Genomic DNA, 16905 nt, shown 5'->3' with positions numbered 1-16905 from the left:
GAATCAAACCCGGCTCTCCAGATTAGAGTCTGCCGCTCTTAACCACGACACCATGCTGCAGCATGATGGAATGAAATGTAATCCCAGATGAATCAGATAACCTTTATTGGCATAATAAAATTGATGGTCACAAGGTCAGAGATAAACAGATAATACATATCTAGATTAAAATTGAGTTTGAATCTTAACAACTTCTGCCAAAAACTCCACCACCTTCACCGTAACATCAGTTGTAATGTCGTTCAGCAAGAACTGGCAAGTGGATGTTCTCTAAGGGGCCATCCATTTGCTGATTAAGGGTAATATAATTTTTTTACGGGGTTCTTCATGTAAATGGCAATCATCCCAGATGTTCTTGGTTCAAAGTAGTTTCTTGGTTTGAATCCGACACCTCCAGCTAACTCAATATATCTTTATGCCGTTATTCTCCCCCATTTCTTTAAACATTGTCCACACTGAGTGGAAGCGCTAGGTAAAGCAAGCTAAAATTAATACGTACCTCTTCTGTTAATACTACTATTACTGTCCCCATTTGCCAGTCTAGTTTTAAAGCAGATATGAGAAATTTAGAGAGGGAATTGTTAGGTCTGGTGGGTTCTAGACACAGGGAATATATTTTGGAAGGTAGGACATATTTTGAGGAAGTAGGAAACGTTACCAAAAAAAATGTTTTATGAGCGTAGTTGTGTACAAGCGCTAGATTTGAGTCCAGTATTACCTAAGAGACCAACAAGATTTTCTGGGTATAAGTTTTTGAAAGCCAGTGCTTTCAATAGGTATATTGCTGATGTAATGTGTGGCAAGCCATAGCCCTAAATCAACATCATTATATTTTGAGTTAGGTCTCCTTAACAAAAATAGAAGGTAAAATTATTCACATATGTTTTAAAGTGCTGTTTGTGTGTGTGTATGAGAGAAGGTGGAATGATTTATAAATGAATTGCCTGCTTCTAGAAGTACTTGTGGCTTGCCTATAACAATATCATTACTAAATATTTTTCAAAAAATACTTTTGATTCAAATAAAAAACTTAAATTATTCAAATGTTAGCACTGTAGTTACTGAACTATTTCGATTAATTAACTAATCTAATTTATTATTTTCAGACTATTCTTTCTGAAATAGGGAAACCTTCTTGAAATGTAAGTGAGCCATCTGGTGGCAGTTGTATAGTACTGAAGGTTTTTAATGTAAAAATGTCCTTAATCTGGACTCTTTAAAAACCAAGGAAGTGCACAAAAGGGGGCTTTTGCTGCTCCTGAGCCACTGTCCTGCCTAATCACTAAACTGCTTTTTGAATTCTGGGAGTTTAGAGTTGGGGTTTTTTAAGGTAACTTATCCATAGGGAGTGAGAGGGGAAAAAAGGATGCATGTACCTCTTTGAATCGCACCCTATACATTTAGTTGTTAAACAAGATAATTTTCCCTGCAGATAATATGAAGATGGCTTGCCAGGAGTTTACTGTGAGTATGATATTTCAACAGTATTTTTTATAATTAACTCTATAGTGTTTCAGAGACATCAGTATGATTATAATACACTATCATGTAATTTTTAAATACAGGTTTTATACACACATCAGAAAACGAAAAAATCCAAAGTATGGCAAGATGGAATTTTGAAGTCCACTGTTGGTGGAAATAAGGTGAAATATGCAGTATTCAGTACAGCATTTGAATATATCTGTGGATTTTACTGTTTTGTTGCTTGATGAAATACCATTGCTCAAATGACATTTTCTGTTTTAATACAGGCAGTCTTGTGTGATGTCAAAGGACAGGTCTTGGACAGTGTTTTTGTAAAGTTTCAGGTATATACCTTTTCTTTTCCTTCAACATCTAGTTTGCTCTTGTGACTTAAAATCTGCTGTGCTGATTTATCAAGGACCATGTTTCTCTGTGGTTTGCTACCTAGTAGCTCAATTTAAGTTACATGGGCAGAGCAGTCCTGAGTGGGGAGGGGATGGTCAGGGGACGCCTGGGGATGGTGCAGCTGCGCCGCCTCCTGACAGACTTCCCAGCCCAGAAAAAAAAAGAATGCTGATCTGCACAAAACCCTGTGAATGTCAGCTCCACCCCCAGGAACACCCTAATTGACACCGGCACAAAGCCTTGCACCAGAAAAACGCTGTTGTGCTGCATCTGTGCCCACTTATGCGGGTGTAGGGGTCATGCTGACTCCTGAGCAGCCCTGCTCCCCCCTTCAGGATTGCTCGGATAACTCTGGTTTCCTAAAATCAGACATTAGGTAACATATACAGTCAGGCAACTTAAAAGCTCAGGAGAACAGGGATTTACTTCCATATGAGGGCGATCTAAAAATAATTTGATTCCTCAAGTCAGAAGAATTGCCAAATCAGAATCAGAGACTAACTTTTCTATTGTGAGTTGACTCAAGACCGAGTCTGTAAGACACAAAAAATTGACAAAAGTTATGTTTAGGTAACAGTTATCTGAATTTCCATAAGTGGGATATAGTATGGGAATTAAAATCTTGTGTGTATCCAGTGCATTTTTATTCTGCCTTCCTCCAAGGAACTCGTGGTGGCTTATGTTGTTCTCCATTCTCTCTTTTTTCCTTGAAAAACCCTCTGAGGTAGGTGAGGCTTAGAGTCTGTGTCTTATCTGATGTGATCCAGCTAGCTCATATCAGAATGGGGGTTTGTACCTCTTAGTTCAACATACTAACCAGGAATGCTAGTTGACTGCAGAATTCTGATTGTGCTATGATTCATAGAAATTTACATTCAGTGCAATATATCGCATTTCCATTTGTTTCTGAAAGTCCAGATTTCGTACATTAAAAACAAAAATTTTCCAACCAAACTTCAGTGTGAACGTAAGCTGAATTTTACCTGATTTTCTTAACAGTGTGACATATGGTTGCAGTACAGTCTTGTTTCACTTGGTTGAGTGGATATGATACAACTTTGCTAAATTAGCCCCTCTGTAACAGGTAGGTAGCTGTGTTGGTCTGCAGAGCAAGATTCAAGTCCAATAGTACCTTAAAGACCACCAAGATTTCCAGAGTATAAGCTTTCAACAGTCAAAGCTCTATCTGAGAAAGGGAGCTTTGATTTTCCGAAGTATATAACCTAGAAATCTTGTTGGTCTTTAAGGTGCTACTGGACTCAAATCTTGTCCCTTTGCAAGCTGCACTATGGGGAGGTTAATTAGTCCACCACTGAGAAGTGGAATTATTCTCACAGATAGCAGATTTTCTAGAATACAATATAAAATTTCCATGTGTTTGGAAAATCATTTCAAAGTTAAAAGATATTCCAGTGACCATTCCTGGAAAATGATAGTGCATAAAAGAAATCCAGGAAATGTATGATATAAATACTAACAATGAATACTCGCACAAGTAATTTACCTAATAATTAAAATACAATATATTGTTTCACTTTCTATGATCTTGCTACTGCATTTTCTCACTATTTCTTCTCCCTCTCTCTGTTTAGGTAAAATCAGGAGATGACTTGGAAAGTGAGCGATTCTTAATCACAGTCGAAGCAGAAAAATATCCTGAAATTGATAGTGGTAATAGTCAGTCAAAGAATACAAAAGTGCCCATGTTAACCACAAATAATTTGAAGTCCTGTGCCTCGTCTCTGCATTTACCAGTTGGCCTCAAAAGGAAATTTACTGTAGGTTGTTATTTTTTTCCCTTTTGCTCTTCAGCTGGGGTTTAAAAGGATTCGTTTTACTATCTGTAATGTAAAATAACCTATAGAGAGCTAGGGGTTTTTTTGTTAGCAAACACGAACTTCAATCTTAAATTATTTGAAATGGACATAAAAATTTCTTATTTGACTTATGTCTTCAGCCTCTTCAGTACAGAGTACCCCGAAATTACAAATCATAATCAGCAATAGTGTCTCTAAGGATAGTGCTTGCTTTGGGGCCAGCAAAACTCTATGGATTGTGCCATAGGATCAATAGCTATGATATGGGAGGCCCTCTGGAATCTGCTTGTTGCAGGATGCTGTAATTATTGTTAGGGAATTGTTAGATGAATAATTCCCAGACAAATGAGTTGGATAGAGTCCCGTGGAATGGTTATGTAACTTGCTAGACCAGAAGGCTAATGACTTCTTTCTGTGGGGCTGTAATATGCTGAACTAACTGAAAGGGACTGAGCACAATGTTTTGATTTTAAATTCAAACATTTTGTTGGGCTCTGTGGATGATGTTGAGGAGACTGTGTAAGTATTATTTCCTGTTTTAGTCTTTCAGAATTATTTTAACTAGAAAGCAAACCTGCCATTTGAAATCTTCTTTTGAGATGAGACAAAATCTTGTTCAGTGAAGACAGAGAGCAAGCCATATAGCCCGTAACTCTGCTTCTTGGCATTTAAAACTTTAATTACTAAACTGGCAACAAATTTTGATTGAACACATTCTCCTTCTAGGGTTTCAAAGGGCCACGCCCCATGGAAAAGAAAATGGCAACAGTGAAAGAACCTATAGCAGTGGCACCACCCAAGTGTCCTGAATCATCTTTTCCTTCTCAGTTCTATGTCTCTTCTCCATTATTTTCTGTTGCTTACCAGAAGAAGGAAGAGACTAACTTACTACCGGTCTTTAAAGGAGATGCTATCATGAATACTAGTGACACTGAGTCTATCACTTCAGTGGCTTCCACGCCTTATATTGATGACCACAAAATGATCCATAATCTTAGTCATAGTACAGGGACTGATCACTTAAAGCCAGAATCTCACCTGGGTAATGGACTGGCTAATTTAAACTACCATGCAAGCAATAGTATGGCGGTTTCACAGAACATCAGGAGTAAAGGAGAGATTATTTCACTTCTCAAGTCTAAAACAACACTGCTTAGCAGGGAACAAAAATATTCTATATCCCCAGAGTGTGAACATACCACTTCACTGAATAATCTACCATTGCTAACATCAGACTTTCATCCAGAAGATCTGCCTCTGTCTGAGCCATCAAGGAGCACAGACTTTTTGTTTCAACAGAAGATGGCACCTGTATTGGGCTCTGTAAACAGCACTCATAAAGGACCTACTGAACATGTTCAGGCAGTACACTCCACAGCCAGAAATGTGCAAGCAAAAAGTCGATGGGATGCATACTTACCTTCACATGTATCAGAGGAACCTGATGTAGATGATGCAGAACACAATGATGAGAACGTTAGTGACTTGCAGCCAATTATAAAGGACTTGAAAGAGGATAGTGGTGCAAATAGGGAACAGTACAACAAGGATGACACAAACATTGCCCAAATTCCTGCTTCCTTGAGATTCAGTAGTTCTCCCATTAGTGAAAGTTCTATTACAGAACAGCCACATAGCTCTATAGTAATTGAATCCAACATGAATATTGGGAATGACACTGAAGTTGTATCACTTGGCAGCATTCAGAATTTAAATTGTATAATGCTGAAAGCATTTGATGCTAATCTTTTCAAATCTAATAAACACCCAACAGCTGATAACTTAGACACATGTTGCCATCAATCACAAAATGCACCTTGTTCAGTGATAAGTTCTGAAAATTTCTCAGATGGTCGGACCTATGGAGCACCTGATGATCCAGCTAAGCAGTTTATAGAAGTTAATTTTAATGTTCTGGATGTACAAGATTTTAGTGACACAGAGAATGGAGAGTGTCATGCAGAGAGCCCACTTTCACAACGTTTAGTGTGTTTGAAAGCAGTAAGGAAGGCCAGTGTTGAAAAAATCAGTGAAGAAAAGACAGGTGTTGCTGAGGGGAAAGATAACATGCAATCTGCATTTCTACAAGATAGCAACGTGAATCGCTCCTTACAATCTTGTGACATGTCTGAGGATGCTAAGAAGGATGTGACTAAATGTAATTTTCTAAGTGAATATTCACAGGCCACACTTGTAAATGAAATAGTAGGGGCAAGTGCAATTGGGGCCCAAAATATAGATACTTATAAAGGTCTTGACTGCATTGGCAGAGACTTGTTAAATGGAGTATCATATTTTCATCCTCATTCAAATACTTCTTTCATGGACAAAAATAACAAAGGTATAGAGGTTAGAGGGAATAATTTGCAGCTTCCTTCTGTACATATTTGTGATGATATGGAATTAGCTAGTCCATTGCAGGCTCTTGAAAAGAATAGCAGTTCTGATGGCTTTCCACGATATATTACAGATAAACATGATGCTCCAGAGAGTAGTTATGCCAGGCCAAGCACTCACCCCTTAGATTGTGAGACTTTTTCAGATGAGCCACAAACGCATAAGGATGAACTGGAAGATATAATCAGTGCCTCGGAGGCTTTTTATGAATTCACTGAAGAAAATGAAAAGAACTCTTCAGTTGTCAGTTCTTCTAGCCTTCCCAAGTTGACAAATGGCTTCAGCCTGTTAAGAGCACTTACGGAACATAGCACAACATTGGAAAGCTTGCAAATGATCAAGGAAAGTACTGGCATATCGTGTGAGAGAGGGATTCTGTCAGAGAGAGACACTTCCAAAGAAGGACCTAAAGGTTACTAGCTTTTATTTCAACATTTATTTTATTTCAAAATATTGTTCTTTGCTGCTTTGCCTCATTGGTTTCTTTTCCTTATGAAGGTTTAACATTCATGGGGATTTCTAGTTTCAGGTATGACATACAATTTTGTTGATTGGCATCATGTACAGAATATGCTATGCTGTGATTAACAAACATATCTATTTGCTGTAGTTTTCAAAATGTTAGATCAATAACTCAGAGATTTTCCCTCTATGAAGATGCAGTATACCTTAACCACCAGAAAATTATTTGTTCTGGAAGAAGGGAATGTAACACTCTGTACTGTGTGTTCTGTCTTTAAAGCAAGTTATGGAATCTTTGTTGGAGCAGAATTTATTTTATCTGCTTTATTTAAATGTGTATTTAAATTGTGCTTTCTGATAAATCACAAGCTGGCTAACAACAAGGGCTAAAATATACAATAATCTGAATAAATACATACCCAAATGCCAAAGCTCATCCCATTGCTTCTCCATCAATAACACTGTGTCCACTACAACCCCGAGGCTCTTAACTGAGTCAGAAAGGGTCAACGTAGCCCCACTGTAGGAGGGGGGCACAATGTCTTTCAAGAACTCTGCCTTCCCACCCAGCATTACATCTGTCTTTCCAGGGTTTAGTTTCAATTTGTTTATTTAACCACAGCAGCCAGGCAGCCATTTAACCACAGCAGCCAGGCAGCAGTTAAGTTTTATAGTGGAAGTGTAAAAATCTCTGGAGTAAGATAACATAAATACACACAGTCTAAGGACTTTATGGGAATTGGCCCTTATAAAAGACTACAAACAAAGCTGTCAAAAGATTGGTGTCCATCTTCAGTTTGTGATGTAAGCCATTTCCTTCAATCTCACTTCACAAAGACCAAAAAAACCTTAATTAAAAGATGTGGAAAAAATCTACAATCTAATGGAATATTAAGCAAAAAACTATTGTGATTCAATGTACCTTCATGCCATGAAATGCTTCAGCTGCTCATGTCCCCACATGAAGCTTCTGTTAAAGGGTTGGGACATTTCTCTCCAGGCTTGTTGGTAACTTAGTTTCACCCCATCCACCAGAATGTCATGCATGTCCTTGCTCATTTCTCTCATGCTTGCCCTAAAAAAACAAGGATTATTTATACACTTTCATTCAAGAACGTTAAGAATCGCTTGACCTGGATTTATCATTGTGTGCAGCTGAACTTCTGACAGATCTGAGAGGTGTTTTTTCCAGCATATATATTCCTCCTTCTTTCCACACAAATACAGTAGCTGATTTCAAACTCCCTCAGGTGTCAAAAAGCAGTTTACCTTATGGCATCAGGAGGCTGCCATTTGAAGTGTGCACTGGGGGAATTGTAAGCTAACTCTGGACTGTGTTCTTGTACAATGGAGCTGGTATATGTCAGTATGGGAGGTTACATGTTAGGGATTTTTCAATAAGAATCAATTATAGTCCTGGGGGTCTTTACACTATCAAAACCAAATCTACCCTGTATCATTTTATTATTTGTTGGAATCAAAGATCTAAGGCTGAACATTTTCAAGTGCTTATTTTTTTTCCTGGAAATTTTCCATTTCTAAAGATTCGTTGTTTCATAAAGTGAATAACAATGAATGGATGCCATTAGCTATGCAATATTAGGCAAGTGTGTCAGTTTCAAACTCATAATGTTCTTTGGGTGATTATCCCTACAAATTGTGTGCAAGAGAACATGTATGTTTTATTGATTTATAAATGGGTAGGGGGATAAAACCCACAAATGCTTGCAATAATCCAAATAAAAAGCAAGTTGTAAATCAATTGCAGATCATATCAAACCAAACCAAAGATTCTTATTTGTGTGTCTCCTGTCACATGGTGGAAGAGATATTGTAATCACCAATCAGATAGGGAACTAACAAGTAAAGCGAGAGATGAGGTGCCACGGTGACTTCTATGGACAAGAGTTAAATTATGTTGTGGATGAATGGTCATCTACATCAGTGGAATATTATTCAAGGTTCTTTGCGTATGCTAAAATTACAATGCAATCTTATGCACAGTTGCCCCATTCTAAGCACATCGGATATAAAATTAATGTGGGGTACTTCTTCAATTTTTTTAAACTAATTATAAGCTAAAATACAATTGCATGTTGTATTTAGGGCACTGGATAATTTTCAATATTTTTTTCTGCTGCTATTCTTTTGGGGGAAACCCCACATCACTGGTTTAGAATAAAAATTCTACAATGCCTTTTGTTGAAGCAGTCACTGATAAGGTTGGTTGTAGTAATTACTATAAATGCTGCATTTTTGGTGCCTGCCTGATTCCTATGAGAAGCAGAATTAACTTAATTTGTTACATAAATGAAATTAATCCTTTAAATATTTTCCTCGTTTTATTTGATCGTGACTTAGGTTTTCTGTCCTTTCCCCTGTTTTGTAGCTAAGCAAAGGTTTGCTGAAGTGTCTTATTCTGAAGATGCGCTGCTGTCTTCTTCCTGTTCTGGTGCACCTAAAATGGTAACTTTTGAGAATACTTTTACACTGATTATTAATAAACAGTGATAATGTTTTAGATCTAAAAATGCCGCTGTACAAGCCGAAGGCTCTTCCTTTTGTGCACATGCATTGCATTTCTGATACCACCCCCATCTGCAGCCCACTAAATTTGGCTCTTGTAGGTTAGTGTATCCACCTGAGCAACGTTATGCAACAGGTAAAGCACAGAAGGCTCAGTAAAGCTTTTACTGGGTAATATGGAAATTCATCATCTGAGACTGGGCCTTCTCCCAGAATTACTTGGGCCACAGCAGGTGGCCATGACGCTGGCCCTGACCTTCGGGCTGCCAACCGCTCCAATGGCACCCTGACAGCTAGAGGGCTCCTGTACATCACTGGTTGCAGATGTTTTTGCCTGCAATATATATTGCCATGCAACCTTGTGGAAGAGGTTTTTTGTGGCCTGGTCTTATTCAGTCACTATGGTCAAAAGTAAATGCTTGCTAAGTACAGTACATCCCATCTTTCTCTTGACTTGTTTCTGATCATTTATTTCTAGTGTTTTTCTTTAAGCGATCATGTAGAGAAACCCACAGCAGCTATAGTTAAGATGCTACATGGCCAAAGTCCAGTTGGAGTGGCTGAAAGTCAATCAAAGGTATAAAGAGCCGATTTAATAAGTCAAATGACTGGGATACAGCTGTAACTAGTTCTTTGTGTGAAAGGGATCTTAGGGTGTATGTTTCTCGAATAGCACTGCCCTATCCACTGTGGTAAGCTGCTTTTAAAAATGAGAGTATTTAAAAAGTGGTGTGTGTGCAGAGGACGGCACTGGCAAACCACCTCTGCTTCTCACTTGCCTGGAAAGTCCCTTGGTAGGGTCGCCGTAAGTTGGCTGTGACTTGACAGCACTTTACACACATACATTGTAGAAGGATGCGTGGCTTGTAACATCCCAACATTTTGTAGTCGTCCCCAGCTCCCCCATGGCAACCATTTTGTAACTGGGCCCATCTACCACGCCAGCCATTTTTTGCTGGTGCTCACTCCTCAAAGTTCCAAAATTGCCCACAGGCTCAACAAGATTGGGCACCTTTGCTCTAGTCTAAAATAGTCTCAGACATGTAAGAAGTAGCAGGAACTTCAGTAGTGCAAACATAATGTTGACTTCTATGAAACTATGATTAACAAAAGGGGGATCGGCTTTAGGAACTTGCACTCCTTTGCCAAAGGGCCTCAGCAGTTGATGCTGTTCTTCAATGGTAACGTCAACTACATTTAAGGTTAACCAGATTTTCTGTAACCAAAGTGTGACTTGGATCCTGTGTTAAGGGGACCCTGTTTAACCTTAACCCGAATTAGTTTCAGGGAGGCAAGGCTTGGGTGGAGGGAATACACATTCTTGAGGCTTTCTCCAAATTTGTTGATTGCAATTAAAAGGCAGCTTGTGTAGCACATTCATTAGTTTAGTGTCTTCTACCTTCCCTGTCTTTTTTTTAGTTACAAGAGGGCAAACTGGTTCTTCCATTTCTTTTTCCTCTCAATAATCAATTTCTTTGTTGCTTTATAATATTTATTTAATTAAATGTCATATAGCCAGTAGAATTTCAAGGGTACCAGTTGAAAGGATCAGCAGCTAGTGAAGTCATGATGAGAGAACCCTATTCACGTCTTAGGTGGGATCCATGCGATGATATGGTGGAGTCTGAAAGCATGGCAAGGGACGATGGCTTTTTCTCAGCTCAGGGACTGAGCAGCCCTGTGCTCCCTGGTTTCTTTAAGGTAAACCGAGGTTAATCTTAGATAAATGATTCAATGAATGTGTGATGAAAATTAATTTCTTCAAACCACAAAGTACATGGAATGCAAAATAACTGGAAATACCGTAAGCCGAACTAAAAAAGTTTAATATTCCTCACTAGATCCATTTCAAGATTTAAGGAAAGCTTTCCTCTTATTTGTTTTGACCAGTGTCCTAAAAAAAGAAAAGTGTCCTAAAACAAGAAAAGCTGGATCTGACCAAGGCCCATCAAGTTCATCAGTTTATTGGCCACTGTGTGAACAGACTGCTGGACTTGATGGGCTTTGGTCTGATCAGCATGGCTTTTCTTATGTTCTTAAAACAATTCCCTTGCAGCCCCTATTCATCAAACTCTGTCCCTTAACACATATCTGCTGCCACCTCTCCCTTCCTTCACATCCTTCTTCAAACCTCACCTTTTCCATGTAGCCTTTGGCTTAACTTTCAGTCCTTGCTCCCAACTGGAACCAAGCTAAGGTGCATGTAACTGCCCCTTAACATTTGCTACACTGCCTCTCCCTTACGTTCTCCTTTTGTTGTGTTCCCCATTGCCAGTTTTAAACCACAGTCTCAAAGTTACAGAACTGTTTAATTTTTGCTTATGGAATTTTCTCAAGTACATACTGATAGCACCTTATAAATAATAATCTAAATCTATATTAATTGTTGTACTTACAGTGTAGTCCTAAGCAGAGTTATACCCCTCTAGATCCATTGAAATCTGCTTAGGATTGCACTATTAGTTGAGCAAATGTTCAAGTAAAAGAAGACAACAATGGCTCATGCCTAATGTGTGCTACTCTGTACTTGCGTGTATCAACCACTATACCAGTGTGATATCACAAATCATGGTATTACAACAGGTACAATTAACTAGATGATGGGGGGAAATCTAAAAATATGCATAAGGCCTCTTTTTTTAATCATTGTATTTCGATCCATTACCCTGACCGGGATGGCCCAGGCTAGCTCGATCAAATCAGATCTCGGAAGATAAGCAGGTTCAGGCCTGGTTAGTATTTGGATGGGAGACCACCAAGGAATGCCAGGGTTGTTGTGCAGAGGAAGGCAATGACAAACCATCTCTGTTAGTCTCTTGCCTTGAAAACCCCATAAGGGGTCACCATAAGTCGTCTGCGACTTGACAGCACTTTACACACACACACACACACACTTCTATTACTATTTTATCCTGCCTTTTTCCCAAGGAGCTCAACCAGCATATGTGGTTCTTCTGTTCTCCATATTATTCTCGGAATCTATTATATTATCCTATGTCAGGGGTCGGCAAACTCATTAGTCAAAAGAGCCAAATATCAACAGTACAACGATTGAGATTTCTTTTGAGAGCCAAATTTCTTAAACTTAAACAGTGTACCTACCTATATAGTTTATTAACTTAATAAACTTTAATTAAAGTTTTAAGTCTTAATTAAACTATAGGTACACTGAATAAAACTTGATATCATACTTAATAGTTATCTTATTTATTGATAAAAATTAAATTGTAAGTCCCTGCCATTTCCCCTCCCCGACCGGAGTCCTCGTCTGGAGGCCTGGTCTACCGCCATAAAAGCCTATTGGTAGACCTGGCCTCCGGCTGAGTCCAATTGGGAGGCCAGGTCTACCCATTGGCTTTCTTGGCAGTAGACCTGGCCTCCGGAGGCCCATGGAAGCCAATTGGTAGACCTGACCTCTGAAGGGGGACTTTTTCCCCTCCTCGGAGTCCAGGTCTACCGCCAAGAAAGCCAGTGGGTAGACATGGCCTCTCAATGGGACTCAGCCAGAGGCCAGATCTATCAAAGGAAGCCCGCCCCGCCCAACAGCTGATAGGCGGGGGGGGGCCAGGAATCGCTGAGCTTCCCACCCAGCAATCGCACAGCTAGAGGGGAGGGGAGGCTTTAGCCTCCCAACCATTGAGGGAAAGGGGGACCCGGCCATTCTCCATGGTGGGGGTGGGGGAGAGATAGCATGCCCGCTCGCCTGCTCTCACTCGCTCACTCATTCTCTCTCTCAGGCTCGCCGGCTCCACAGCCCGGCTGCCGGTGCGAGCGGGCGCTAGAGCAGGGGCTCCGAACCAAGTTCGGAGAGCTGCACTCAACGGGCCAAAGAGCCACATGCGGCTCGGGAGCTGCAGTTTACAGACCCCTGTCTTATGACATAGCTGAATCTAAAAGAGAGTGACTGGACACCCAGTGAGCTTCATAGTTAAATGGGGATTTGAACCTAGGTTCCCCTACTCCCAGCCCAACCACATTACCGTACTGGTTCTCCTGCAGTTTTTCCCCCCATTTCTTAGCAATGTAAGCTACAATATGGGATTAAATTAACCCTTGCAAGAATGGTAGGCACTTCTGTTCATGCAGGATAGGGGAGCCTGAACATTCTTTCCCTGCTTACACTAGTCTCTGTGCTTCATCCCTGGTTGCTCCCAGGGGTAGGCTCAGGATTTTGGGAGGCTCACAGCACCACAACAGGAAAAGTTCGATTCTGAGGAAAAGTCCCACTCATGGCTCTTTCAATGCAACCTTCTGTTTTAAAGGAAACGAAGGAAAGGTTGTTTTTTCCAGTGGCAGTCAAGTAAAGATAGGACCATTTTGTATGACAATGGAAGTAAAGATAGGAAGAGGGAAATGTGGTAAATTATCCACTCTGATAGAATAACTTATCCACTCTAATAGAAAAATACCACATTTCCCTCTTCCTATCTTTACTTCCATTGTCATACAAAATGGTCAAGGGGGCAGTTATACTGAAGTATAAATATGTTTGCCTCAGTTTTTTTTTACTTTACAAATCATTTGTGTACAGATGTTATCAACACAAGAGAGTCCTTCCTGCTCCTCGGAATGTCATTTTTTCTCAAGTCCAAGCAGTACAGACACAATGGTAGACATGGAAAAACAGGAATTCCTGCTATCTGGAATTTTTCCACAGCCCACGAACAACACAAAAAGCTTTTTCAGTAAGATTGTATTTATAAATAATATCTTGGGCCTGAAAAGATAGGTTACACATCTTGGATGCAAAAGACTCAAACTTCTTATGGTCCTGCAGTTAACATGTATCTCCTGAACGTTCTAAACCCAAACAATCTAGTTGATCTTATTCTGAATTCAGTCTTTTGGTAGTTGTTTATATGACTTGTCAGGGAAAATCAGAAATTGGAAGTCTAAACCACTCATTAAACTGAAGATCAGTGACAGATGTCTGAATATGATTTTGATCCCAAAAAGCAGCTGTGGGGAGGGGGTATTCAGATTGAGGCCATGAGGCTGGGCAAGGGGTTGCAGTGAACTCCTTCCCCATGTGCCATTTTCCCAACAAAACTACACCCTCCTGCCCAGAGTGCAGTTAGCCCCAATAGGGAAAGAAGAAAAGCAAATACACGAACTTCACTAGAAGGTATTTTGCCCAGCAAGTACTACAAGAACACACAATGATCCCATTCGCATACCCATCCAAATCAAGGTACCTTTTTCAGTTAATTTGCTATGCTAATCGGTTCTTGTAGGTTATCCGGGCTGTGTGACCGTGGTCTTGGTATTTTCTTTCCTGACGTTTCACCAGCAGCTGTGGTAAGCATCTTCAGAGGAGTAACACTGAAGGACAGTGTCTCTCAGTGTCAAGTGTGTAGGAAGAGTTATCTAACCATGTTTGAAGTTTTGGGATCTTATTTGTTTTCCATTACTATTACTATGGCACAGTTAACAGAATATATGAAAGATAATACACGAGCACAGAATCATGAGAGATGGAAATCCTATTATGTTAAGAAAATATGGAAGACGGTATTATAAAGAGGGGTAGAGATTGTTAGATACCAACAAAATGATATGTAAATAATATTATCTTACCTTTCCCTAATTTTTCCCTCTGTATATCTACTTATTAAGTGTCAGGCATATCAGTGTTGTTCGCTTTGTTCACATCCTGCCATCCAGACTCAAGGAATGTTATCCCTACTAAACCGCAGCCAAGGTTGCAAAGACTGTTATGCCTAACACTTTCTGTTTGATGTTCTGGGAACCTACTTCGCTCTGGGAACTTACTTTTGTTTTCAATATGTAATCTCTCACCCTTTCCATGCATCTATAATACCAGGTTTCAGCAAGACAGTTTCATAGCTGTCTCCTTTTCCTTTATGCTCTGTTATTCTATTTGACCAGTAAAGACCAGCTTCTTTGGACCTAATTGTCTATGTCGTGGTTTCTGGTTCTTTGGACCAAGGGCTTACATTAAGGAAAAAATAAAAAAATATGCAATAAAAAAAGTGTGTAGGAAGAGTAATATATAGTCAGAAGGGGGTTGGGTTTGAGCTGAGTCATTTTCCTGCAAAAGTATCAAAGGTAATGTGCTAATCATTGTCCTGTAAGTATCAAGATAATGTGCTAATGAGGGTGTGGTATGTTAATGTGGAACCATTGTATCCTGAAGTGATCTGTTAACATGTGGAATCCAAAGCTAATCCGCATGGCTGAACATGGACTGACCCAAACAGGACACAGGGTCTTATTCCAAGACACTGAAATACTGGACAATTTTACCAGCTGTTTTGTCAGATTGCACAGAGAAGCCATTGAAATTCCTAAACATCAGCACAACTTTAACAGAAAAGAAGAGAGTTTAAGAATGAATAAGGCTTGGCTTCCTGTCCTGAAAAACTCCAGACTAACAAAGACTACAGTCCACAATAGCCATGCGGATTAGCTTTGGATTCCACATGTTAACAGATCACTTCAGGATACAATGGTTCCACATTAACATACCACACCCTCATTAGCACATTATCTTGATACTTATAGGACAATGATTAGCACATTACCTTTGATACTTTTGCAGGAAAATGACTCAGTTCAAACCCAACCCCCTTCTGACTATATATTACTCTTCCTACACACTTGATACTGAGAGACACTGTCCTTCAGTGTTACTTCTCTGAAGATGCCTGCCACAGCTGCTGGCGAAACGTCAGGAAAGAAAATACCAAGACCACGGTCACACAGCCCGGATAACCTACAAGAACCGATGAACTCTGACCGTGAAAGCCTTCGACAATATTTTGCTATGCTAACTTTGTATGAACCTTTGAGTAAAATATATTCTGGAAGGAAATGAAAGTACTCCCAAAGACTTTATCACCTAAAAGATAAGGTCTGAGTGCCAAATATTTATTTTATTGGTGTTATTCAGTCTTTACTTTGTTGGTGTTATTCATAAAGTCTCTACTTTATAGGAATGGAGAAATCTCTCTGCTCAGAGGATGATAGTATGCATACAGGCTTACCTACTCATAGAACACAAACTCCAGTTGTAACTTTACCAGTTGATGAAGGGCTTCCTGACTCAGAAGTTTATTCCAGTCTAATGGCTTGTGAGCAAATGCTGCCTTTTGGATTCCCAGTAGTCAACATGTACAACAAGTCAGAAATGTTAGGGCCTGAGGACAGGATGTGTGAATCGTTTGTGGATGAAACTTTTTTAGGAGAAAGACAAGAGGTGCTTACACAGTCTGCATTCCCTAATGTATCTGAACAAAAGAGACAAAGCAAGTGGCAGAAATACCAAAACATGGCTCATTGTGACTTGAGAACTCAAAACAGTAGTGAAGTGGTCATGACTGATGACTTCCAAGCTGAGAATGTCTTGAGAATGCTACTTGATGATACAGGAGAGGGTCAGAGTGATGCCATCAGTAAAAGCCCTCCAGACTTTGCTCATCTGCAAACGATAAAAAGCATGCTTTGTAAACAACAAAGAAACTTTAGCAGCCAAGATTCTGTTTCAGAAAAAAAGCAACTTTCTGTGCACTTAAATCCAGTTTTTTCCACTGAAGAAGCACCAAAGGTGTTAGGTCAACTGAACCACCATAACATAACTAGACGTGCCAAGGTAAGTAACTGTTCCAAAAAGTATTGGGAAACAGATCTTGCCCAAGCAAGCAAAGCAGTTGTGAATATTCAGTAGTCCTCATCTAATTGTTCGTTAGATTAGCGATATACTTATAGCAATGATATATCATTGTTCTTACGATGGTGATGTATTCTTAACAATTGTCTTGAGGTATCTGTGGCAGGATGTTCCAAAATTTTCTAACTGGATTCGTGGTTT

The 16905-nt window shown here is 39.6% G+C and overlaps 1 protein-coding gene across 1 annotated transcript in view; it reads left to right on the top strand.

Moving 5' to 3' along the window:
* Positions 1-1443: 1443 nt before the first annotated feature.
* ZGRF1 (zinc finger GRF-type containing 1) overlaps positions 1444-16905 on the top strand; it is a 38075-nt gene continuing 22613 nt past the window's right edge. Inside the window, exons 1-7 of the mRNA XM_056855520.1 lie at positions 1444-1464; positions 1566-1646; positions 1755-1811; positions 3465-3650; positions 4416-6498; positions 8938-9014; positions 9553-9651. Of these exons, the coding sequence (XP_056711498.1) occupies positions 1444-1464; positions 1566-1646; positions 1755-1811; positions 3465-3650; positions 4416-6498; positions 8938-9014; positions 9553-9651 (2604 nt within the window). The remainder of the gene's footprint in view (positions 1465-1565; positions 1647-1754; positions 1812-3464; positions 3651-4415; positions 6499-8937; positions 9015-9552; positions 9652-16905) is intronic.

Source organism: Euleptes europaea, chromosome 9 (assembly GCF_029931775.1).
Source record: "Euleptes europaea isolate rEulEur1 chromosome 9, rEulEur1.hap1, whole genome shotgun sequence".
Taxonomy (NCBI): domain Eukaryota; kingdom Metazoa; phylum Chordata; class Lepidosauria; order Squamata; family Sphaerodactylidae; genus Euleptes; species Euleptes europaea.
The sequence above is the reverse complement of the archived record's forward strand: the minus strand, read 5'-3'. Positions and strand labels throughout refer to the sequence as shown.